At 40.6% G+C, this 27,622-nt stretch overlaps 1 protein-coding gene across 2 annotated transcripts in view; it reads right to left on the bottom strand.

Moving 5' to 3' along the window:
* ZDHHC13 (zinc finger DHHC-type palmitoyltransferase 13) overlaps window positions 1-26,984 on the bottom strand; it is a 46,835-nt gene extending 19,851 nt beyond the window's left edge. Inside the window, exons 1-9 of one of the 2 annotated variants that reach the window (XM_008530524.2) lie at window positions 26,850-26,984; window positions 14,472-14,617; window positions 11,516-11,638; window positions 10,150-10,227; window positions 8,817-8,961; window positions 7,397-7,461; window positions 5,842-6,004; window positions 5,478-5,603; window positions 2,383-2,516 (exon numbers count right to left, since the gene is read on the bottom strand). In XM_008530524.2, coding sequence (XP_008528746.2) covers window positions 2,383-2,516; window positions 5,478-5,603; window positions 5,842-6,004; window positions 7,397-7,461; window positions 8,817-8,961; window positions 10,150-10,227; window positions 11,516-11,638; window positions 14,472-14,617; window positions 26,850-26,876 — 1,007 coding nt within the window. In that variant the 5' untranslated portion in view covers window positions 26,877-26,984. The remainder of the gene's footprint in view (window positions 1-2,382; window positions 2,517-5,477; window positions 5,604-5,841; window positions 6,005-7,396; window positions 7,462-8,816; window positions 8,962-10,149; window positions 10,228-11,515; window positions 11,639-14,471; window positions 14,618-26,849) is intronic. The other variant, XM_008530525.2, reaches the window with a different exon arrangement.
* Between the last annotated feature and the right edge of the window lie 638 nt (window positions 26,985-27,622).

Below are 27,622 nucleotides of genomic sequence, written 5' to 3'. Positions count from 1 at the left end.
AAGGGTTTAAAAAAGCTATCAAGATCATAAGGATAATTAAGCTCAAGTAATATCTGAGAAGAACTAAAGATCCCAAACTTCAGGCACCCAATATGCTGCCAGAAGAGGCCAAAAGAAGCCCACGCCTTCTCCAGGGCACGACCTGGCTGAGACGCTGCAGTGGAAATGGGTCTGACGGAAGGCAGCAGCGAACCACCTATTTCTAAGAGCCTGCTACCCAGACCCGTCTCCTTCTGATGGGCGTCACATAGCGCCTGGGTCAATAAGCAATCGCCCTGGAGCCTAACAACTGTAGAAGTTTGCAGCTGCTTACCCCCATGAAACTGGGACTCTCGAGGAGTGTGGGAGACTCAAAAGCAGTGTGAATGAAACTGCCATATGCATTTGTCTCCCGTCTGAATGTGGCCGTGCACCAAGCCTAGCAGGAGGAAGCCCTCGACTCAGTCATCAGAAACAATTTCATATCAATTTTTTATAACGTGGGTTTCTACTAAATCAAAAAAATCTCAAATGCCCCTACCCTAGGTGGGTAGATATTGCCAGCCTTTGCTTTCTCTCTAGGAAAAAACTCCAAAAAAGTGATGATTATGATTCCTGGTGATTTGGCCTGAAATTTATTTGGAGACTGAGTCAATCCAATTAGTGGAAAATGAATGAATATCTCTAAGTTACAAGTTTTCTGCATAGTGACAACTTCAGGCATTTTGCTATTTTTCAGAAATTTGAGCTTTTACTCTAGTCTTAAATTCTAAATCATTTCCAGCCAACTGTCCTGCTTTGAGTGACCAAGTGGTAAGATTCCTCTAATACTCTGTTTTTTCTTATGACAAAAGCAGTGCATTCCAGAAATCGCTGGCAGGCGAAAGAAGAGCACAGAAACACACATGATCACAGCCTGAAGGAGCAACGCTGCATTTCCTTCGAGATCCTGTTCTCTGGATCATCACCACCACCTTCTTCTTCCATTCAGTGGATGAAAATGTTCACCGGGAGCGACAGCGTCCTGCTCGTCCGGGCCTCGCACTCCAGGACGCAGCGGCACTGTGCCACGAAGAAAGCAGAGCGGGGTGATGCCACTGAGTTCACCGGAACGGCCTCACTAAGGAGGCGGCACTGGGACTGAGGCCTGAGCGCTGCCACCAGACCACAAGGATGTGTATCAGACCCTGCACACGGGGACACAGGCAAGAGCCGAGCCCCGGCGGAGTGAGTGAGGGTAGTGTGTTCCAGAAACAGAAAGAAGGCTGGAGAGCGGTGAGGGAAAGAGAGGAAAACCACGAAGCCGGAGGGGAGAGAATGAATTACATTCACCTCATAAGCAGGGAGCTGGGATTTTATTCTGAGTATAAGGAAAAGCCCATGGAGGGGGCCTTTAAGCAGGCAGAAACGACAGAGACTGATCTGCCTTTTAAGAGACCACCCTGGTACAATTGGGGATGAATTACAGCGGGACAAGTGCTGAAGCCAGGACGCCAGGGAGGAGGCTGGGCCAGGGTCTGGGGTCTAGGGGCCAGGTAAGGAGATGGAGAGAGCAGACCACCTGGAGGGAAAGCAGGAAGGGCTAGACGTGGGAAGTGAACAGAAGGGAAGAAGCATGGATGACAGTAATCCAAGGATGACACTCATTACTCACATGAGGAACTGGATGCCATTTTACTGAGAAAGGGAAATGAGAAGAAGAGACTGGGGTGTGACATGATTACTGAGCACTGTGTGTCAGCCATGGTTCTAACCACTGGATATGTATGAACGATGAGGCAGACACTGTCACAATTATAAATTACTTTATAGATGAAGACATTGAGGCACAGACAGGTAAAGCAACTTGTTCAAGGTTACACTGTGACGTGGTAAAGCTTTGACTTGAACAGGCAATCTAACTCTTAGCCTGTGACTACATATAATCACGGATAAATGTTTTCCTAAAAAGAGAACTATACCAAAATTACTATTTCATAACTTCCTATGATTTAATTAGGTTGTTTCATCTAAAAATCATTGATCAAAAATAACTAGCTAAAAATGCATTTAGATTTAGTAAAGGAAAAAGCAAAATTTCTGAAAAATGGGTAAAAATGCTTCAGGATGCAAAACAGTTACAAAAATCTTCCCATTATCCACCATAAGTAACAATTCAAAAAGTGAGCTAAATATTTATTTTCCACCAATTGTCAATTCAGTCAAATTACTGGGTTGACCAATTTGCTTTAAGCCAAGTCATACGCCACCAAAGGCCCTCTCCCACCAACGCTGAGCACGTTTCCATGTGGTAAGTAACATTCATAGCTCAATAAAAATCTGTGATTCCAGCTAATCAACAGTAAAAATAAGCAATCAAATTGGAAATACAATAACCAGCCTTGCAAAGTCTAATATACACACCTTGGAAACAAAGATGTCAGAAAAAACAATGCTACCAGAAGACATCCTTTCAAAAGCCAAGAGTCTGAATTGAAGTCCAGTATGTATCCAACAGCCCACATGGTCATCACACAGACCAGCAGCAGCAGGAAGAGCTATCGAGAGAGTCAGAGGTTAGAACTGTATGGATTTTACCTCTTAAGTACCTAATAATAATTAGTGTAATACAAGAACTACCTCTAACTATAGAAAAACAATTAATACAAAAGCACAACACAAGAGTTTTTCTTCAAAATTGCTGATACATTTGAAGCTTGAGAAATTAACAAATCTTAGAAACAATCTCTTAAAAGCCTTACATTTTATAAAATGTTGCTTAAACATATTTGTTTTGCTTTCCTGCCCTCCAAGAAACGGTGGTCTTTTAGAAAAGTGCTAACGATAGATAACATTTTAAAAAATAATTTCTTTCAAACAGTACTATATGTCAGAAAGCATAAAAGCAAGACAAAGGGACCACACAAAAATCAATACACCCAAGACTTAATGAGAAAAGCACAAGAGTTTCAGCCTGGGCACCAGCTGGTGCCAGGGTCTAATAAAGAAAGTTAGGAGGAACACGTTTGCAGAAATTCAGATGAGTCTGGTTTAGGGCATGTGGAATTTTCGATGCCTATGGACATCTAGGAGAGACCCAGGAGGCAGTCAGAAAACCAGCTCTACCACTCATGAGAAAACTTAGTATTAGTCCATATATAGGTGGTAAAGCCACGAACGAACAACATCCCAAGGACTGTGTGCAGGGAGAAAGGGGCAGAACCTTGGGTAACACAAACACTTACGGGCAAAAAAGCTAAGTCCCCAAAGGTAACTAAGAAAAAGTGACCAGTGTGACCAGAGAGGTAGGATGAGAACCAGGAAAAGGTTTCCAGTGAAGCCTGGGACGAGTTTCAGGAAGGGGGTAGTACTTGGTGTCAAATGTCACATGGAGGCCAAAGATGGAAACAGGTCCTCAGGATGCTACTAATTCAGGCTTTTTCTGGAAAAGTTAACCAAAAGCGTGAAGTGTCTGCACTGAAGCCAGGCCCCACATTTGTGCGGTCTCTTAACCGGAATGCACATGACATTGGAAGTAAAGCAGGGCTTTTGCAACAGCAAAGGGAGAAAATTTTTACTTCCCTAAGCCATACTCTGAGGATGGATAATTTCAAATGATATCAAACTTTTAAAATGCTTCCAATTTTAATTGCATAACATAAACTAAGAAAGTTTAGATTTTTTTTAAAAAAGTAAATTTAGAATCTATAAGCAACATAATCTCAGAACAGAAATAAGAATATGGATCTCAAAATTTTAATCCCAGATACAACACTCTTACAGATGAGTCACACTACTCATTCAACAAACACTCCAGTGCATGCTACATGCTAGGCACTGTTCAGGCACTTGGACAACATCAGCGAATTGAAGGTCTTCTCCCATGGAGCTTCAATTCTCACAGGGGAAGACAGACAGACAGACCTACTAAGTGAATTTTATGGTATATAAAAAGCTGGATCACACAGGACCTTGTAAGCCATTGTAAGGACTTTGGCTTTTATTCCGAGAGAAAGGGGGAGACGCTGTCGGTTTTGAGCAGATGACAGACAGGCTCTGACTTACATTTTAAAAGATTCATGTGGCTGCTGTGTTGACAGCCGACTAGAGGTGAGTCAGGGCAGGGAGAAGTCAGACAACCGCAGCAATCCACATGAAAGACATTGTGGCTGGACCAAAATGCCGTTGGGGGTGTGGTGAGCAGGAGGCGGACTCTGGATATAAACTGAGGGCAGAACTAACCAATACGTTTTTCTGATGGACTAGATACATGGCACGACAAAGAAAAGGCAAAGATGACAGGAAAGCTGGAGCTGCCATCCACTGAGATGGAGAAGGCTGTGGATAGAATAGTTGGGGAGGGGGCGGAGAAGAGCAGGAGGGCAGATTTGGATCTGTTATGTTGGAGATGCCTATAGGACACTGACCGTAAGTCAAGTAGGTAATTGGATATCCAAGTGTGGAAAGGTCTGAATTAGAGATAAATTTGGGAGTTGTCAACATAAAGATGGCATTTAAAGCCATGGAAGTGCATGAAATCACCAAGGGAATGAATAGACAGAAAAGAGGTCCAAGGACAAAACCCTGGGGCACTCTGCCAAGAAGGGGCTGGGGAGAAGCAGGGCAGCTGGCAGAGGGGACTGCCAAGTAACTGTTGCCTCCTCCTCTCTCCCTCCACATACCTAAATTTAAAACAGGTGGAGTACCCATGATGACCCTCTGCATGGAAATCTGGCGCCTGTTAATTCAGAATCATTCTGAAAGTACAATTACTAACTATTTTTAGATAAGATGATACTATCCATCATATCTGAAAACACTAAAAATAGTGGAATCAATTCAATAGCCCATTTTAACAATTTGAATTATATTCACTATTACGACTTAGATTTTGTTAGCCATTCATGAGAACAGGCTAAACTTCCTAACTTTTTCTATCGCTCAGTTCACTTTTAAGTATAGAAGAATACCACTCAGAAGACCAAGTTAAAAACTGAGTAAAATGTGGGTTTCATCTCTCAAATTCCAAATGTTTTTTATTTTATGAAGTGACATCATATGCCTGAAGTTTGCAACACTGTCGCCTCGAAAGTCTAACTCCTCCTGATTCTAACAAAACATTCTGAATGTATTTTCTTATTGAAAAAAAAATCAGTAAGGAACAAGCTCTTTAAGAAAAGCTTTCATCAAATTCCTTGCAACAAAGTATTTTTCTTTTTGCTTCTCCAAGAATCTAAACCATTTGTGTTTCAATTCATTCACTAAACAAACGAGGAGGTATGCCATGATATTCACAAAGCAACATGTAGTTTTAGAGCCGTGTGGCTGAGGACCAACAATAAATTGCCAATGAAAGTGCGAAATGTCCAACTGTAGGTCGTGGGATGCATGGAAAAGACACAATCAGCAGACGTAATGCAGTACGAAGCCAACCTCTTGGTTTCCCCGATGCCTTAAAGGACAAAATAAACAAACAAAAAGCTCCTATAGCCCAAAGAACAGGCCCCATATGAAAATACCTCGCATTTCTGCAGCCACCTCCAAAGTCTGACATTTTTGTTGGCTCTCATTTTGGCTTCCGTTTTTAGCATGTGGATAATGAGCCGATTTTTGTTTTGTAAAGCCATATCAAGAGGTGTTTCTCCCTTTAAAAAAAAAAGAAAGAAGAAAAAGTTCAATTATATTTCCATTCTATTGTCAGTGTTAAACATTTGATACAAACTCACCAAAATCATAGACTCAACACATTTATTCCGAGGGTAGCCAGCTATTATTGTTCATATCCACCCTGTGGTAACCGAAGACATGTATTGCTTATCTTTCTGTTAATTCCCCCATCTTCTAACTGAAGACATAACAAAGGAGATCAATACCCGGTCATACCTTAACATTTCGGACATCCAGGCTAGAACCAGCTTCCAAAAGTTTATCGACTGCATTCACGTTGCCTGCTGCAACGGCCCAGTGGAGCGGAGTGTTTTGGTGTATTTTATCGACCACGCTGAGAGAAGGATTAAACTTTAAAAGAAATCCAGTTGGTTCTGGCCTGTCTCAAAACAACAAAATACCAAGGGGCATTAACAGAGACGATGATTTGAAGGATAAATGCAAATGATGACTCTTTTAAGCTAATGTATCAGTTAACCAATCATTACGTATTCTGAACAACCAAGAAACTTCTTTGCGTAGACTTTTATTCCTTGTGCTAAGAGGAGAAACCAAAAAAAAAAAAAAAGAAAAGTGACAGTCTGTTCTATAGATGATTATTTTAACATCAACATAATGGTGGAATAGTAGTTTTTGTTTTCCAAACTTTTTACTTTCATCTTGTTCTTCTATTGGCTAACATTTTTTTAAAATGTAAGTTTAACTTTGGCCAATATTAAATGATATGTTATTTATCTATTTAAAGACTAAATGTACAACATTATATGTGAGGAGATAAACTAAAAACTAACTTCATTTCCTCCTTCTAACCAATTATTAAATAAGTCAGGTGTTAATAACATCCTAAAATATTTGTGCATCCTAGAATTGGACTGGAAGACAGAATTCAATCAAATACTTTTACTTTACCACCAACACTTTCCCTACCTTCATGACTACTCAAGAGACTCTTTTAACAAAACAATATCCTACTTTACTTATTCTATCAAGATCTTTAAACACTGGATCTGACTTCAGAGTTATCAGTGAAGATGATAAATGTTTAACAAAATTCTACCCCAGCCCCACCACTCCACGAACAAAGAGGAAATGGCATTAGAATTAACTCAGTTCGCTGGAGAAGAGTCCTAAGCGAAAGCGGAATCAGAAATTAAGTACAGCCCTGGAGACAACCTGTAAAGGGAAACCTGGAGCACGCGTTTGAACAGAAGACTAGATGGTGGACCATATGGCGTCATTAATCACGTGTTTATAAAATAAATACACAGAAAAACTTAAATATGTAAGTACCTGATGTGAACATATAAACAGCCTCTTTTTATAGATCAGTTACATTAATATTTTCAGACCAGTCAATAACGTCAGAGAACCAAAATTTACTGTTTTCCAGAAACCAGATTTATCAGCTAGATTTCAAATTATGAGGACATTTAAACATGTAGCCATTTTTTAAAATGTAAACTAAGAAATGTAAGTCATGTTAACAAGTACATGCTATGGAATCTCTATCTGTCCTCTAAGGAAATTTTTTCTTATTAGTAGCTTTCAAACTTTCCCCTAAAGCTATCAGAAAACAGAAAATTTACTTCAATGGTGCTTTTATAACTACAAGTACATTAAAAGTTCATATCACAGTCACAGGGTGGAAAATCCTATTTTCTTCTTTAGAATGCAGTGTCATCTCACATAGACTGAGATACTTAAAATTATATCCATGGAAAAGAAACCGTCAGAAACAAGAATCAGAATGAGGCAATTCAATTAAACTCACCCAAGTACTTTGTGAGCCGCTAACATTAGAGGTGTCTGCCCATTTAAATCTGTCATATTCACACTCTGTTCAAAAAGAATATACCAGCACAACTGTGAACACAGTTAAAATTCTCTATCCTCTCTTAACAGAAGTATCTCTTTAATACATTCAACAGAACCATTGTGACCACAAGAAGTGTTCAAAGATCATTTGAATAACAAAATGTTCTGCTTCGCATCCATAGGGTAAAAATTCACTGATTTCTACAAAATATTTTTAAAGGGAAAATCTGAATATATGATTTAAAGCGTTGATGATGTGAATGGAAGAGAGCTAAGGGAAAGAGAAAAACACTGATAATGACCATTAACTAAAACTGTAGAGACCTTAGCAGTCATCTAGCTCAGACCCTAACTGACACATTAATTCATATTGATATCTTACAGTCACTCGGTCTCTACTTAAACTCTTCCATAATGGTAAACTCTTTATCTTTTGAGACAACTCATTGTATTTTTGGACTTATCATATCATCTTTCAAATATTATAACATGAAAAATTCTATTTTCTAGAATATAGAAAAAGAAAGGAAATCATATCTCCACGAGGATATGCTCCTTTTAATAAAATGGGTCCAGGTTTGAGGTGTACACTAAGGTGTACAACCCAAAGAGCGAGCTTCAATTACTAAAGACTCCTATGGCCTTGGGAAGGAGCCCAAAGAACAGCAGAAAGGACTCCTCCCCATAAATCTTTCCAAAAGGAGACCCAGGAGGTTATAATTATTCTACCTCAGTTGGCTAAGTGTGAGAGAAAGTGCTTATTTAAAGAGAGTACAATCATTCCAACAGCATTTGTGCAAACATGTGTCCACACGTGTTACAGGCGAGTCTGCTGATACATAAACTACTCTGCTATCAGAAAGCACATCCCAGGCAGTGAAACTCCCACTGCCAATAACCCGTAATTTAACCTGTGTCATAAATGGATGCCTCTTAAGGCAAGTCATTTTTCATGGAATTACTTTAGAGAACAATAAGAAGCATACATTCAAATTGGTTCCCCATTTGGACTCAAATAATGAAAGCAAGTGATGGGTTAATTTAGCAATCTGACTACTCTTTCTACCTCCAACCAGAAGAAAAATACGGGCTGTGAAGTCACATTTTTAAAAAACCCTGCAAATTACTAGGATCATAAGGAAAACTATTACAGGCTTACAAGTTTCAGAAACATCTATTATATGTTACTGAGCTAAACGACCTGTCTTTTTTGCTCCAAGGAAGTTGGAAAAGCAGTATTCAATAGCTAGACTTACTGAGGCTAACACTTGAATATCTGGATATACTTTAAAAATGAGGACAGACTACGACTAACACCCTTCCCAATCTCCTCAGATTTACCATAGCTGGAGTTGAAGATGGATTTCAAAACATACCTGTCCTTTAGAGATGAGATATGCTATGATGGGCATGTGCTGAAATAATACTGCCAGGTGGATGCAGCTGAATCCCTCTCCATCAATGAGAGTGGGGTCTGCGCCATACTGTAGTAATAATATGACCATAGGTAAATGCCCTTGTCTGTAAACAGAGGATAAACATTATACTGTATTCTGTAGCATGCAGAAAAAGAAAAACGTCCAGGAGAAACTGATATCCCTAACACATGAGGGATTTTGATTAGATATAAGGAATATTTCCTAACAGTGAAATTTGTAAACCACTAGAAGATTGTCTACACAACTTTTACTGAGATGCTCCAAACTTAGAACTCTCTGGGCAGTCCCTGAGTGCAGGTGATACAGTCAACCTCCCAATCTCGCTGAAACCTTATGGTGCACCCCCAGCATGACTAATGCTAAAACTGAAAACTCTGAAACCACTCAGACTTCACTGCTGCTATTTTAAAAACAAAAAATAATCATGAGTCAGATATGCGAAAGTAGCATATTTATAGACTGCAGGTATGCCGTGAGAAGATTATTCCTAGGAACTACCTATTTTTATACTGAATATGGTTCATTTTCCATGTAAAGCACTGTTACCTCAGTAGCTCAAAGGGGATGAATTTGCCCTAGATTCTTCAAAACTCTTGGCTACGGAGAAAAGATTCAATTCCTTGCCTTAAATGAACAATCCTTCACTTCAGTTTCAGGTTCCTGTCAACCCCACTAACCACAGAGAGTAGAGATAAAATAGAAGACGAAAAAGTACTCATTAACCTCAGCTGCAGATGGTTAGTACCCACCAGAGAAAAGAACTGGCTGAGTTTACAGTTCACCGAACTATCACTTTTATCCATGGGGCCAAATATAAACGATATTTATCTGATTATAAAAAAGAAAGTATAACACACATATGTGAGTTTGAGCGTTATAGTGGAGCCCTAAACTGAACACAAAAAACAACTCTGGAAACTCTTCAAACTGTCATTTTTTTTGAATTAAGGGAAAAAAGGAAAAGAAAGCCTTTCAAATTATCTACAACTGCAATTTCCAATGTGGTGGCCGCTAGACACACATGGCTATTTAAATTTAAACTGGTTAAAATGAAGTAAAATTAAAAATTCAATTCCTTAGTTGGACCAGCCGCACTTCAGAATGCACATTTCACATGTGACTAGTGGCTACCATATTGGACAGCACAGAAGGGAATATTTCCATAATTGCAGAAAATTCTGTTGGAAAGTGTTGGTCGATAATGTTCAGAAAACGAACTCAAGTCACTTCTGATTGTGAACAGCAATTTCAGTTCTAAAGAAACCTTTACCTGACAGCCCAGTGAAGAGGAGTTGAATTTAAGTCTCCACCCAGCTGATCCACCACGGCGCCTTTTGAAATATAAAACCTGTTAAAAGCAGACATAGACAAGAATAAGACCTAAAACTCGAAATCCATACTGAGAAAGACATTAATTTTTCTTAGGAACAAATGTGTTGGAAAACAGAAATGATAACAATAACCTTCAAATCTACAGAAAGATTCACACCACAGTGTCAAACATATGAAACAATTCTTAGCGTGTAAGTAATTACACCTGCTGTCAGGGGTATTCGGTAACTCAGATACCACACTCACGACAACCACTGCCCATGTTCTAACCACAGCGTTCTCGAAACGGTTTGTGTTCAACAGGTGTAGATAACACACAAATATTCTATTTAACTTGCAAGAAGAAAGGTCAAATCATGCCACTGTTAACAGTTTAAAATTAGAATTACCATGTGGGAATGAATTCTAAAAGTAAGTAGTAAAAAATTAATTCAAAATCCTTTCAGAAAAGTTAGACATTTCGTGTTTTGCTCTCTATTTTGGGAGCACAGATGTGATGCACCGTATAAAATGAATCTATGAGGTAAAGAGATTTATTTTCTTCTGTGGTTTACAGGAATTAGTCTCATTATTTCCAAGTTGTGCTTCATATATCATATTCTGTTTAAACAATATGCCAGTTTATTTCCACAGAAAAGGAGTTTTGCCTGTGAGTAAAATGTGTTAGGATATTTTAAACTTTAGTATATTTTTATTTTCTTAAACCGAGGATTTTAAATATGTATAATACAAAATATATACACATTCAGATACACACATATATATTATATGCTAAGGTATAAAACAAAGAAACAAACAAAAACAATGGGTAGGCAGTAGTGCTTTACGATGGGGAAATATTCTGTACAATCTAGTACATGCCTACTTAGAAATGTATTCCATAGTTAGTTTTAAAACAAAAAGGCTGAATTATTTCCCTACTCATCTAGTCCTCCTGGCATTATCACAATGTAAAATATTTCAATGTTTCTTTCCAAACTACATGAAACTTTCTCTTCCATCCTGTGAAAGTTTACGTCATGCTTTTCCTTTCCAAAAAATGTTCACTTTCATTTCCTAAACTTTATCTTTATAATGGGCCCCTGTGGCTTTATCTTTAATTTTCCTTTTTGGGCCAATGAGTTTCCAAGGTCATTTTCAACGCTATGACAACCGATGTGTGTGGCACGGTTTCAGGTGTACATTAACAATAAAGGATTACAGATGGTTCAACATTCATACTTGCACTTGAAGAAAAAGACAAATGAAGGAGAGGTTTAGAACTATAAATACACACTTAAATAACCACATATATCCCATCTTACTTTACGAGATCCAGCCTGTTGTTAATAGCAGCCCAATGAAGAAGTGACACATTTTCTTTGTCTGGTTGCCTGACATCATATCCCGCTTCTACCAACTCTTTACATCGTTCAAAAATCCCGTATCTTGAATAAGGGGGGAAAAAGAGGCATAATTGATACCATTAAAATAATTTCAAATATCAAAATTTCCTGCTTTACCATGTCTTTATCCAAACTGTCTTTCAACCAACACAGGAATACAATAATTAACAAAGATATAGACAAACAGGACCTATCGTAAAGCCAAACAACAACAGTACACCTGGTTTACCAACTGGTCAGAGCCAACTGGAGTGGAACATGACTTTCTCAAATAAAATTTAACAGTCACATCTGCCCTCCTTCAATAAATTTCAGTTGATTTTCCACTACGTGCCAGGAATACACGGTGTCAGTTCCTAACTTACAGTCTTATCCCCGAAGCAAACTAAGCCCATGCAATGACCTCACGATAACTGAAAGCAAACTTGGAATGGGATAAATTCCACACTAAAATATGGACGAGGTACAGGTACTGCAAGGGAAGGAGTGACGAGCCCTTCCTAAAGGAGATGAAGTATAACATACGAGCTATGTTTTCCAGGCTGAAGGGAGAGCATTTTAGGCAGAGGGAACAGCATGCGTAAAAATCAAGAGATGTGAAACGGCATGGATGTTCAGGGAAACATGAGCAACTTAACACGGCAGGGGCATAAAGCAGAAGAGAGGTACGGCAAGAGATGAGGCAGAAGCCGCAGGCAGACCCACGGGCCTTCCACGCCGTGCTGCAAAGTTTAGACTTTATCTATGGTTCAAGGGAAACCACTGAGGGTTTTAAAGACAAAAATACTCAGACTTTGAGTTCTAAGAAAGATCATATTTAGCGGCAGAACGGAAGCTAATGAGAAGAGAGTGAGGCAGAGACTGACAGACCAGTTTAGAGGCTCCTGCAAGAAACACAGACGAGTCTCAAGAGCGGCAACAGGAATGGACAAGGAAGGACGGACACGAGAGTTCTTTAAGGGAGTGATTTACTGACTGACTATCAGAGTGAAAAACAGGAGAGAAATACCTCTTTTTAATGCTACAATACTTTTAAAAATCATTTATTAGCAACGTTCCTTTTCAATAGAAACTCAAGTCCAACAGACCACTTAGCACTTTCTTTGAAAGTTATTTCTATTTAGAGGGACGTGCAAGTTTCAATAGGCCCTCAAGGGTCAAAATCAAACCAAATGGCAGAGCTGCCTCTGTTTCCCACACTGGTAAATTAAATAATCTCTGCCTCACCAAAATGTGCATGTGCCTGTGTGTCTGTCCGTCTTGACGGCATTTTTAATTTATTTTTTATTTTTTTGGTGAGGAAGATTAGCCCTGAGCTAACATCTGTGCCAGTCTTCCTCTATTTTGTATGTGGGACGCTGCCACAGCATGGCTTGACGAGCAGTGTGCAGGTCTGCACCTGGGATCTGAACCCACAAACCCCAGGACACCAAAGCAGAGCATGTGAACTTAACCACTATATCACCGGGCCAGCCCCACTTATGGCATTTTTAAAAGTTAGAGCTATCTGTTTGACAACCCTAAGTGAAAATATTAAAAAGAACGAATTGTTGATTATGATACATATATGTATATCCTCCATCTTTTAAATGTCAACTTCAACATTTTACTGGAAAAGAAATTGCCTTTATTTGAGAAATATAATAAGAGTAGACACTAATTAGAATTTTTGGTGGTTTAGGAAACATACACACACATCCTAGCTCTCTTTTGCCCTTCCCAAATACTATGTAAACATATTTCCACAACCACTTGAGTCAGTCAAAGACCTAAAGGAAATGCTAGCAAAGATATAAAAATGTGAGTTTTTACTGAGACTCCCTGCAAATGCAGCCTAATTTCTCACATTTATCGTAAGAGAGCTTTACGGGTAGCAGAGAAACATTTAAATGTTTCCATTCTAATTAAAGCAAAATTTACCTTAAGAACACTCTCCTCTTCACATACATATAATAATACAAACAATGTCAAATAACATCAGCCAAAGCAGCGGTTCCCAGGACCTCTGGAGTTCAGATAAACTACTAATTAGAATACTCAAATAATTGTCAATTATTTTTTAACTAACCTAATAACACATTAGTCTACATTAAGGCCAAACAGGCTAATTAATCAGTAAACATCTTTGCTTTTGACAGAAATTACATCGAGTTAGTGTGGTACCATTAGTTCCTTTCATTCTGATTAGAAGATGTGATGGGCAGATTTATACTTGCTTACTAAGAAAATGGATTACTAATTAATGTAATCCGATAGGCAATATATTTTAAAATATGTTCAATGGCAAAAAGTGGGGTGGATGTTGATAATCAACCAGATCCATGAGGATGAAAAGGTTAGAAATAACTTAATGCAAATACTCACATATGGAGATCTTTAGGAAAAACTTTCAAAACATACTTCCATTTTTAGTGCAAGCAAAACAAACCATCATAAGTTTCAAGTGGTCAGAAAACCTATTTCTACTTCACTGCCTTGTTTCTAATGCACCCAGTACAACAGGTAGATAGAAAGTACTCAATAAGTACATAAATGTTTAGATGATCCATAAATGTGTGAGGTGATATTTTTCCACCCCATCTACATATTTAGGTTGTAGTACATTTTAAAAGACTCAGATTTGTGTTTCAAACTCAGAGTCCAGTTTTAATGTTATTTTAAATCATTCATTCACTCAACATTTATTGGGCACCTAACACAAGACATGAACTGTGCAAAAGCACTGGGGCTACAAAGACGAAAAAGACAGGCTTTTGCAAAGAAGCTGCTCCCAACCTAGTGGGAGAGCCTGGTAACAAACAGCTCAGGTGCACTGCACGCACTTTATCACAATTCAGCAGAACACGAGCATAAAACAGTGCATGGGAAGACTTACTGAGTAGCCTTTACAATGTCACAGTTACTAGAGTCCTCTAGAAGAGGAAGAGCTTCTCTCGCCTTGGCAAGATCTTTGTTTTCATGTGCACAGACTCCATGTCGACCGAATCCTGGCAGGTGGGGGCCATGGCTGTGATTCCTGCACTGAAGAGCAAGAGAATTTGACCAGGCATAGTAAGAGAATTAATGTCTCATTCAATTACACAATGAAGCATCTGCTACTATCAACAATATCTATATTATTAATTAGAATTTTTTTTGAGTATTAGAGGTGTGTATCCTAGGGAAGATTTTCATCTTAATTCTGTCACTAGAATTAGCTGCTTAATATTAGAAAATTCCAAATTACATATTTTGTCATAAAACAAAGGTCATCTGCGAAGGCACAAATGGACTTGTTACTTGCAGTAGGTGGAAGGTCATGGCTACTGACACAGTAGGAAGGTCAGCAGGCCTCTGCTTTGGGGGGTTGTGGCAGACACACCCTAAGGATACCCTCTAATGAATCAAGTTGTTAAATATGTATAACTGGAGTCCCAGGAGAGGAGGAAATATTTTTTAATATCTGAATAAACAATAGCCCCAAATCTTCCAAATTTGGTGAAAATTACAGCTCAACAAACCCAAGCAGGATAAACCTCAAAATCTTACACCAAGGCATATCATAACCAAATCACTAAAAAACAAAAAAAAGAGATAATCTTAAAAGCAGCATAAGGAAAAAGAAACATTATTCAAAACAACAAAGACACAAATGAACTCAGACTTCTCATCAGTGAGCACAAGCCGGAAGCCAAAAGCACAACAGTTTTAAGGAGCCGAAAGAAAAAAACTGTAAATATGGAAACACCAGCAAAAATGTTCTTGAAAAAAGGGGGTGAAATATAAACTTTTTCAGACAAACAAAAGCTGGGAAAATTGCCAGCAGACTTATACTACAAGAAATGAGAAAAGAATTTCTTCAGGCTAAAGGAAAATAATAACAGATGGAAATCTGAATCAGTACAAAGGAATAAAGAGGCCAGAACTACATGGGTAAACATAACAGACTTTTCCTCATTTATTAATTTCTTGGAGCTACACTGTTTAAGAGACGCTATAACAGTATTTGCAGGTAGCCAGTGATAAGTTAAAGTGGATAACGTTATCCCCAGAGCAACTTCTAAATAAATAAGGTAAAGAGGTACGTGTAAGTGATAAGCCAATAGCAGAGATAAAATAAAAAGTGGATAACGTTATCCCCAGAGCAACTTCTAAATAAATAAGGTAAAGAGGTACGTGTAAGTGATAAGCCAATAGCAGAGATAAAATAAAATACTTAAAAGATACTCAATATTTTTTTAAAAGACAGGAAAAGTAGAAAAAAAAATGAACAGAGAAGAAAAAGGAAAATATCCAAGATGATATATTTACACCTAACCAAACTGATTATTATGCTAAATGCAAATATTCAAAAAATAACATAAAAAACAAATGAAAGACAGAGATTGTTAGATTGGATTTTCAAAAACTACAACTATATGCTGTCCACAAGAAATCCACTTTAAATATAAAAACATACATGGGTTAAAAGTAAAAGGACAGAAAAGCGTATGCTATGCAAAAGCAATAAGCATAAGGAACGTAGTGGCTATGTGAATATAAAAGTAGCCATCAGCACAAGAAATACTTGCAGAGAAGAAGAGGAACATTTCATAATATTAAAGAGGCAATTCATCAAGAAGACATACTGATCTTAAATGTGTTTGCGCCCAAAAGGAACTTTAAAATTCATGAAGCAAGAACTGATGGAACTGAGAAAAAAATAGAAAGATTCACATTTATAGTTGGCTATTTCAACTTTCTTTCAGTAACTGATAAAATGAGTAAACAGAAAACCATACTGAATAGGGAAAAGGAGAGGAATCAGAAAAGGATAGGGAAGACTTCAAGAACACTATTCACCAACTTGATCCAACTGACATTTTCATAAAACTCTACCCAACAATAGGAGAATACTCTTTTCATGTGTATATGGAATACTCACCAAGACAGACGACATGTTGAGCCATAAAACAAGTCTCAACAAGTTTAAGTTGACTGAACTCACACAAAGCATGTTCTCTGACCACAATGGAATTAAATTAGAAATCAATAACCAAAGGATACATGGAAAATTCTGAAATATTTGGAAACTAAACAACACATTTCTAAATAACCCACAGGTCACAGAAGAAAACAAAGAAAAGTTAGAAAATACTTTGAACTGAATGAAAATGAAAACATCATGTAACAAAATGTGTAGGACGCAGCCCAAGCAGTGTTGAGAGTCAAGTTTTAGCTTTAAATGCTTATAATAGGAAAAAAGAAGAGTTTAAAACAAATGATCTAAGCTTTCACCCTAAGAATCTAGAGAAAGAAAATTAAACCCACAGTACATAGAATGAAGGAAACAATAAAGACAGAAGAAATCCATGAAATATAAAAAGGAAAACAATGCAGAAAATCACTGAAACCAAAAGCTGGTTATTCGGAAAGAATAAATCAGGGGCTGGCCCCGTGGCCGAATGGTTAAGTTCACGCGCTCTGCTGCAGGCAGCCCAGTGTTTCATTGGTTCGAGTCCTGGGCGTGGACATGGCACTGCTCATCGAACCACGCTGAGGCGGCGTCCCACATGCCACAGCTAGAAGGACCCACAACGAAGAATATACAACTATGTACCGGGGGGCTTTGGGGAGAAAAAGGAAAAAATAAAATCTTTAAAAAAATAAATAAGGGGCTGGCCCCGTGGCCAAGTGGTTAAGTCTGCGCACTCTGCTGCAGGCGGCCCAGTGTTTCGTTGGTTCGGATCCTGGGTGCGGACATGGCACTGCTCATCAAACCACGCTGAGGCAGCGTCCCACATGCCACAACTGGAAGGACCCACAATGAAGAATATACAACTATGTACCGGGGGGCTTTGGGGAGAAAAAGGAAAAAAATAAAATCTTTAAAAAAAATAAAAAAATAAAAATAAATAAATAAACAAATAAAGTCAATAAACCTCTAGTCAGACTGATAAGAAAAAAGATGTCAATGACAAATAGATTTTTAAAAGGTGACATCACTACAAGATTCTACAAACATGAAAAGGATAATACGGGAATATTGTGAACATCTTCACGTCCAAATTCAACAACCTAGATGAAGCGCACAAATACCTCTAAAGACACAAGCTATTAAAATGGATTTAAAAATAAACGAGTAGCATTCATACACCTCATTCACCAGACCTGTCTCTCTGAACAACTTTTCACTGTTGGGAAGAAAAATCATCCTCAAAGGATGAAAACATTAAGAATAGGAAATTGAAGATATTTGAAATCATGTGCCTAAGTCAACTCTCCAGGAGTTCCAAAAAAGGTTTAAGAAATTATAGTTTTACTGAAATAAGTTCATATCCCCTCAATGGGTTACTGTGAAGGGGCAAACGCCTTTTTCAAAAAAGTTAACTTACAGGAAAATTGCTTTTTTGGTTTATAGTTGCATGAATTTTAACACATTCGTAGAGTCACACCACCACCACCACGATCAGGATACAGAACAGCTACACCACCTCAAAACGCTCCCTTGGGATATTCCTGTGCAGTCACACCCTACCTCCACCCCATCACCAGGCAACCACTGACATGTTCTTCCTCTCTAGTTTTATCTTTCCCATAAAGTCATATAATGGAATTATACAGCATATAATCTTCTAAGACTGGCTTCTTTCACTCATCATAAGCTTCTGAGATTCATCCAAGTTGTTGCAGGTTATTAACAGTTCCTTCCCTGCTGTATAGTATTCCATTATATGAACGTTTCAGTTTATCCATTCAAACAATCCATGTGGGCTGTTTCCAGCTTTTGGCAATTACAAATAGAGCTGCCATAAACATTCATGTACAAGCTTTCGTGTGAACACATTTTCGCTTCTTTAAGAGTGAGACTGCGTGATGTGTCATTGTGATTTACAAGAAATACATATTTAGTCTTGACTGTTTCATACACACAGCTCCTAAAACGGTTGGAATTTCCCAAGAGATGAGAGTCATAAAAGTGTCTCGTTATGTTAATGACGAGACTTGGAAAGCACATAAGGATAGGGGCTGGTTGCCAGGAGAACCGACCACTTGACTAGAGGATTGGAACTTTCAGTCCCAGCCCCCTGACCTCCGGGGAGCGGAGAGGGCTGGAGGTTGAATCAGTCATCAATGGCCAATGATTTCATCAATCATGCCCATGTAATGGAGCCTCCACACAAACCCAAAAGACAGCGTTCAAAGAGCTTCCAGACTGGTGAATACGTGGAGATTTGGGAAGGGAAGTATGCTCGGGGAGACCATGAAAGCTCCGCGCCCTTCCCCCATACTTTGCCCTAGGCATCTCTTCATCTGGCTGTTCCTGAGTTAGAACCTTTTAAACAGACTGGTAATATTAGTGAGTAAACTGGTTTCCTGAGTTCCATGAACTGCTCTAGTAAATTAATGGAACCCAACGAGAGGGTCATGGGAACCTCTGATTTATAGCTAGTAGGTCAGAGGCATGGTGATCTACGGGTTAAGATTCAGCGCTCACGGGCTGGGTTCATTTCCCAGAGAATCTCATCACCTGTCTGTCCATTGCCACGCTGTGGGGGCTGCATGTCGCTGTGATGCTGAAAGCTATGCCCCGGGTATTTCACATACCAGCAGGGTCACCCACGGTGGACAGGTTCCAGCAGAGCTTCCAGACCATGACAGACTAGGAAGAAGGACCCGGCCAACCACTTCCAAAAAAACTGGCCATGAAAACTGGCCATGAATAGCAGCGGAGCATTGTCTGATACAGTGCTGGGAGGGAGAGGATGGCACAAAAAGACCAGGAGGGTTTCGCTCTGCTGTACATATGGTCGCTAGGAGTCGGAATCGACTTGAGAGCATTAACAACAAAAAGGTCGGAAGTACAGGTGACAACGGGGACTCGAGACTGGTGTCTGAAGCGGAGGGCAGTCTCGTGGGACTGAGCCTTTACCCTGTGGAATCTGACGCTATCTCCAGGTAGCTGGTGTTGGAGAATAGCTTGGTGATGTGGGAAAAACTCCTCCCCACACTGTAATTGGAATCAGAATTGCTACTTGACCATAAGGTAAGTATATGTTAAATTTATAAGAAATTGCCAAACTATTTTCCAGAGGGGCTGTACTACTTTGCGTTGAGACATGCAACTTATGAGAGTTCCAATGCTCTGCATCCTCACCAGCTCTTGGTATTGTCAGTATAGTAAATGCATAGTATGATCGCACCATGTCTTAATTTGTATATTCCTAATGGCTACAGAGACTGATCATCTTCTCATGTGCTTATGTGCCATCTGTGTATCTTCTTTGGTGTCCAAGTCTTTTACCCATTTTTTAACTGGGCTGTTTTCTTACTAAGTTTTAAGAGTTTTTTGTATTATATATTCTAGATACAAATCCTTTGTCAGATATGTGGTTTGCAAATATTTGCTCCCAATCTGTAGCTTACCTTCCCATTTCTTAAAAGCCTCTTTCACAAAGCAAAAGTTTTTAATTTGGAGGAAATGCAATTTATCAGTTATTTTCTTTCATGAATCATCCTTTTGGTGTCACTTCTAAGAACTACTCTCTTGGGACCAGAAGTCCTCTGTCAAGACAGGAAGCTCTCTCTCACAGTCCAGGTGCCTGTGCTGGCACCTCCATCCTGCTCCCTGAGCCTGAAGCAGCACTCCTGGAGTGTTCTCTGTCTGCACTGACGCTCTCCTCCAGGCCTGGGGAGAGGGCAGGGAACAACCCAGATGCATTACAGGGGAATTCTGCTCCTGGTTCAGTGGTTTTTTGAATTCTGGTCTTCCTCCCCAATCCACCCACTACTATTTACTTTCCAGAATCCTTAAAGAACTCCCACTTGCATTCTGCCCAGCATACGCAGTGGAACACACAGGGTGGAGTGTGCTTACTCCATCTTACCCAGAACTGCAGACGCTCTTCTGAACAGGTAAGTTCTGATTTACCTGGTAAATCAACCTCACTACTTGACACTTATTTTACACACACTTACACTCTCACAGAGCTAAAAAGAAAGACAGGCAGATTAAAACATAAATAAGAACATTAGGATTGTTTTCATCACGTCACAATAATTATAATCATATCCAATTAGAGGAAGACAAGAGTTTAAGGAAAGAGTTGAACTATACTCAGAATTTCTGGAGTGTCAAAAAATAGCAGAGGTAACAAAAAGTACAGCTAAGATGGATAGAAATTAGTCTACTTTTTAATTAAACTTAATTTTTTACTGGAATTTTAAAATTATAAAATGATTCATATTCATTTTAAAGATCTAGTCATACAGAAGTGAATAAAGGGTTAACAATCTGGACTCTTTCCCCTCTAATCCTGCACCACCTGAGATGCTATTAACAGTTTGGTGTATTCTTCCTCATTATGTATACACACGCATACAGTATACACATATAAGTTTTTATCATTTTCTTCTTCTGTATTTGACAAAACACACATTATGTAATTATTTGTCAACTTGCTTGTCTCACCTAACAACACATCACATAGAGCCCTGCAGGTCAGCAATAGCGGGCTATCCTTCTACTGTACAGATCTAGCATAATGTATTCAACCATTTCCCTCTCGTCAGAGATGCAGGTTGATTTCAACCTTTGCTTCTATAAATAACCCTATAATTAACATTCTGTATGTTCTATAGCATTGATTCCCCAAAGTAGGACTGCTGGGTCAAAAAAAAAATACATTTTAAACATAAATAGATACTGACCAATTACTGTTCCCCGATTCACACCCCCAACGGCAAGTATGTAAGCATTCTTTTTCCCTACAAACCTCCTCAGAACTGAATGTTATCAATCTTTTTACAATCTTGCCAATCTGATGGCTAAAAAGTGGCATCTTGTTTTTCATTTGCATGCCCCTAGTTGTAAGGAATCTGAGAGTTTTTTTGTTTCATGTTTATTGGCTCTCATATTTTCTCTTTTGTGGAGTACCTTTTCATAGTCTACTGTTTTTCTAGTTGATGTGTATCTGTCTCCATTTGTATGTTAGGGAGATCAACTCTTTATTTATATACGGATTTTTCATCACAGAAAATTGAGTCATTCTACAGACATAAATTTGCTGCTTCTCGTAATGCCCTAAGGACATCAGCCTTATTTTTCATGTACAAAGTTGAGGAGGATCACACGATTCAGTGTAAAGAACATCCACAATTAGGAGCATTTATTTATTCAGCAATTAATTACTGTGTATTTATGATGTACAAAGCATTATGTTACGGTCACAGAAGACATGGGTGTCTATCCTCCAGGAGGTGAAGTCTAACAGGGCAGATAAGTCAGAGATAGACTAAAGGGATAATGGAAGGCAGTATGTGCTTAAATGTCAAAAATGGGCAGTAAAGACTAGAGAACAGGAGGTACCTTCTGTTCACATCCTCGTTTTTTGCCTAATTCCAGATCAGAGTAAAACCTAAATATGATTATGTAAACTCAAAGCCTGTTTTCAAAGTCAATGGTCTCCAAAGTGCGGCAAGTGCACTCAAGGCCACACATGCAGTGACCCATTAGATAATGGGAAAAAATGTTAAAGCTTCTATTATAATGACTTTTATCTTTTTTTAAAAAAAAAGGGAAAACCACAAAAATTTACAAATTTGGCTCTTTACATGTTACTAATTTTTAGCAGTGGCGGCCTCACTTGATCTGTAAGTCAAGCAGGTCACTCCTTACAGTCTGTTTACAAGGCAGCCTGGAGGGGGAGGAAAAGTGCCACAACCCAGAGGGGCTGACGGTGCGACCTTCGGCATATTACGGTAGACATCAGGTTACGTAATTTTCAAGTTACAGTATCAAATTTTAGCCAAGTTACCCCTTCCAAAATGAGCAAGTAGCTTAAACTGATTCCTACACAGAAGCCTGAATGGAGATGATAATAAGAGCATAAGTACCAGCAAACAAGAAAATGGCAGAGCTGACACCTCATTCACAGCAGGCGCTCTTCATTAGTCACACCAAGTGAAAACAAAGACAATCTAATCTGACCCAACAAAAACCCAGCCTCCCGCAAAAAAAATTCAAAATCTTCAAAAATGCTGATTTGAGGCAGATTTATCTCTACTATCTTTAATTCAAAGCCTTACCACGAGTATACATTGAGCTATTAATGAAGGAATATGATTTAGAAACATACTGTCAAATCTTACAATAACACGCCCCACAACAATATGAATATGCTGATTGGCTCTGTCCCCGGCCCTCACGTACATCAAATAGAGGGGAGCTGAACTTCTTAAGACCCAGCCAACCACACAACACATTAACACATTAAGTTAGAGGGATCAACTGCGACAAGTGGGGCAGCCCGGGATGACCTGATGGGGCAGCCGGAGCCAAGAGTTCCTGGTCAGGCTCCACTCGTCATTCTACTCATCTCACAATACACAACAGGTTACAAAAACGAAAATTTTGGATCCTACTGTTCACATTGTAGTGGGGTTTTATTCAAGAGGTGCAAGCTCAAAACTGATTTACGGAGCAGTGAGTGATCAAAACGCTCACAGACCACAGCCGCAAGTGACCTCCTTCACTCCAGACGCCGCTGCCTCCCCACATCCTACCAGAAGAGCCACAGGGGAGAGGAGGACCTGCGGGGGGAGGTCAACTTTGGAGAGAGTCACATAAAAACGGTTAAGGAAAATAACCTATTCCCACCACAAAGATTAAAGCAAAGTTTATGTCATGATACCAATTCCTTCTTAGAAACTACTTTCTAGCTATCAAAAAAATTTCTTTAAGTGTTCTCTAGTTGTTTCATTTTTACCATGCTGGAATGTAAACTCCTTGAGAACAAGGCCAAAGTCTCAGGTTTCATGGCACTGGCACGATGGTGGCTACTCATCCACCCTACTTTTGGCTTCAGTTCCCACATTTGTAAGATGAAAGGAGCAGGTCAACAGAGCTATAAAATTCCCTCCAAGTCCACGTTGTTCGGTTCTAAGAGGGGCTGTCACCACGGTCATTACTGACATGTGCACTGGCAGAGACTTCACCACATAAACATCCTTTATGGCAGTGCAAGCTTAACTGCTACACAGCTGCCTACACTGTGAAGGTAAGAGAATAGACTACGCAAATCCTCATGAACCAGCAAACTCATAAGAGTCTTCATTGATAATTCATTCAGGGAAATGTAAAGAACACCTACTGTGTACCAATCACCAGGTAATTAGGGATAAAAGATGCATATGACCTGATTCCTGCTATACTCCATTCATTCACTCATCAGATATTTACTGAATGTATACTATGTGCCAGGCACTGTTCTAGACACAGGGATGTGGCAGTGAACACAATAGACAAAATCCCAAAAAGGGGGGGAAAAGGGATACTAAGAAAGAGACATGTTGCTAGCTGAACACTCTCCTCCACTGGGGGAAAAAGAGCAGAATAAGATATTATGAAAATTATAAGAGAGATATGGATATATCTGTGGTGATTTTTACAACAAAGCCCCCAAATTCTTTGTTACTTCTCCAGCAAGAGGAGAGAGTCTATGCCCCTTCCTCTCCAAGCTGAGCTCTGTGACTGATTCACTAACATAAGACCGCAGAAGTGATGCTCCACCAGTTTGCAGACCCAGGCCTTAGAAAGCTTCCTCTTTCTGTCTCTTGAGATGCTCACTCGTGGAACCCAGCCACCATGCTGTGCAGAGGCCCAGGCCACACATAGGTGTTCCTGCTGAAAGTCAGTATCAACTGCCAGATACGTGAGTGAAGACACCGCCAGATGATACCAGGCCCAGCCATCGAGTCACCCCAGCTTACGAGTCTTTCTAGCAGAGGCTCCGGACACAGCGGAGAGAAACAAACCATCCTGCTGTGCCCTATCCAAATTCCCGATGCGCAGTCCACGAGCGTGACGATGGCTGGCTGATACCACTATGACTGGCGGTGGTCTGTTACACAGCGATAACTGGAACATAGTTAACGGATAACTAGGATATTTCTCACATGGAGACATCAAAAATCAAATTATTTTTCTAAATAGTAAGTAGGTACTATTGAAGTGACAGTGGACATTAATTTAAGAGAAAACCAAGATCTAGAAAACCGTACTCAAACTCTGATGAGGATCACTACCCTGTCAGGTTAGTAAATAAAACAAAAAGCAACAGGCAGATCTGACAGGCAGTCATTAAGATTTTTCATGACATTAACAGAAGTACCAGAGTTAAGTTTCCAAGTTCATTCATTGGACAATTATTTACAGAGTACCCACCAGTGCTGGGCACGGTCCTAGATACTAGGCACACAGTAGGGCACACTACAGATAAAACCGCCACCCTCATAGCACCCATGCTCAATGGAGGGAAGGAGACAACCAACAAGACAAAGAAGTTTGTTAAATGGTATTTAACGCTGAGGAGAAATATAAAGCAAGGAAGAAGGTGAGGTAGGGAATGTGGCTGCTAGTGGCCTGCCACACTGCGGTGACATCTGTCAAGACCTTAAAGGGGAATAAGCCCTGTGGGTCTGTAAGAAAAGAGGATTCCAGACGGAGCAAATGGTAAGTTACACAGCCTCGAGGCCAGCATGGCTGGGGCTGATTGAGCAAGCAAGAAAGTAGTAAAAAATGCAGTCAGAGAGGAAACTGGGGGACAGATGGTAAGGGCAATTTCCGGCAAGAATCCATCAACACTGAAGCTGGAATGAGAACCAAGCTCACCCAGCACAGGAATGTTTTTGTCTGTTCTGTTCACTGATGTATCTCCAGCGCCTAGAACAATAACGAATGAAGTCTTGGCTCTGTCACTTAGTAGCTATTTTGACCTTTAACAAATGACTCCAATTTTTGAGCCTCAGTTCTAATCTCTAAACTGGAATAATAATCCTTCCCCACCTTACACGGTCACAGTGAGGATCAAGAATGTGGAAGTATTTTGCAAACTGCAGAGGACCATATACAGGTAAGATCTTTACATTATTACTGAAAAATTTAACAGCAATTATTATTAACAACAACAGTGATCTCTCTACTTTGCCCTGTTAATTCCAACCGCTGAATCATCCTCTCCCTCCTGTCTTGGAACTGGGGCAGAGCTGTCTTCCTTACAGCAGGAGGAAGTGCACTTTAAACTCTTGAAGGCTTTTGTAAATGAGTAGCAGTAATTAAGATAATCACTCCCACCAACTTTTCCTTGAGACTCTCTGAGAAAGAAAATGAGACATAGTTTCCGTGTGAAGATTCTACACCCTTTCATAAAATCCAGTCTGCTTGCAAAACATTTTTTTCCTGTCAAAATGCAGGAGCACCTAAAGAGAACACCTGACAACTTGCCCACACGGGTGACTGCTGAAAGAAGGAAGGGAAAGGGGGAGCGTGAGAAACACTCTCAAGATCGGAAAGGCTTGTTTTAGAGGCCAGCTAATCCAATCATCTCAACCTGCCTGAGTCCCACTAGGAAGAGAAAATCTACCTAACTGGCTCCATCTGGAGACAGCTTCCGTTTTCTCATCTGTAAATGAGGATAACATCACTTTCCCAAGGATGCTTCAATTCTGGAATAAAATAATGCAGACAAAAGCATCTGGCATACGCTAAGCACCCAATAAATGTTGGCTGAACCTGGATATTCTTCATTTATTCAACAAACATAAGGGGAACAGCTACAATAAGCCAGTCAGTACTCTAGGCATTGGGAAAAGGCCATAAGCAAAAAGGACAAAATTCCTTTTCTCTTGGAGCTAACGTGTACCCCTGTAACTTCTCGCACTGGCCCGTTTTGTTCTCTGGAACTACACCTGGCTTCTGCTAAGACCCTCCACACAATAGACTCCTTCGGGATTTTGCAGATCGCTAAGGCGTACCTCCCTTTCCACCCGCTTTCTCCAGCCTAAACAGCCTCAACCCTTTCAAGGAGTAAGCAAGGATGTGGGAACAAGACTAAAACAGGGCTCGGCGGGGCGGAGGCCAGAGCCCAGGCGCCTGAGCTGAAAAGAAATCAACAGAACCTCCCAGATTGCAGGCCAAGGTCAAGACGGGCTGGTCCTACTCAGGTGTGTCACCTGACACCTCTCCCAGGAAGGGCCGCCCTCCTCCCCCGGACCCCACGCGTCCCTGCCAGGCACGGGGCGCCCCGCCCGCGGGTGGAGGCTGCAGGGCCCGTGGTGCTGTCCTCGCCTTTCCATCCCGGTCGCCTCGGAGAGAATCCCGGGATCATTCTCGATGTTTCCAGGATTCCCCTCCCCGGCCCAGGCCCCTCTGCCCGCGGAGGCCCCTCCGGGAGCTGCCTCACCCCCACGCTCTCGCTCTCCCCACGGCCGCTTGCGCGCTCCCGGCCGCACTCACCTGCGAGCCCAGCCCCGGCCCCTCCATCTCCCCGGTGGCAACGGCGACTCGGCAAAGTGGCGGCCACAGCCCGGCGCCAGCCCGCCTCGAGCGCCTCCACTCCCACTTCCTGCTCGCGGCCCCGCCTCCGCCGCGGCCCCCACTCGCGCCCTGCGCCGTCAATCGGCCTCGGGAGAGCCAATCCCTGCCCTCTCCTTGGCTGGGGGCGGGACCTTCTCGTTCGGGGATGGCTAGAGGGAACCGCGAGCCAAAGGCTCCGCCCCCCAGGGCGCTTCCAGCCCCAGGTCGACTGTGCGCGCAGCTCGCCCAGGTGGGTGTGCACCCGTCCTTCCTGCTTCGGGCAGCCCAGGATCAGGCTGTTATCCCAAGGTCACCCACCATCCACTGAGAGCATGTCCAGACTTGGCTACTTCATAGCTAGATGAGCTTGCAAAATCTCTTACTTTACCTCAGTTTCCTCATATGTGAAATGGAGGAAATAAGGGTACCTGCTTCACAGAATTGTCAGGAGGATTAAATGAGAAAAAGCATGCAAAGCCTTCCAGCCAACGTTTTACGTATAATGAGTGAATGAATGTTAATTAAAACTTTTGCCATTCTCCGCTTGCGCGGTCTTGGGCAAGTCACTTACACCATGTGGGGCTCTATTTCCTCATACAAAACAGAAAATAGATTCGTCCCACCCTCGGGCTGCAGGAGGACTGGGTAGGAGCCCCGCAACTGCACGCCCCGCGCCCGCCTGTGGCCTGCACTGAAGGAGCGGGCGTCTTAGC

This window comes from Equus przewalskii, chromosome 6 (assembly GCF_037783145.1).
Source record: "Equus przewalskii isolate Varuska chromosome 6, EquPr2, whole genome shotgun sequence".
Taxonomy (NCBI): Eukaryota; Metazoa; Chordata; class Mammalia; order Perissodactyla; family Equidae; genus Equus; species Equus przewalskii.
The sequence above is the reverse complement of the archived record's forward strand: the minus strand, read 5'-3'. Positions and strand labels throughout refer to the sequence as shown.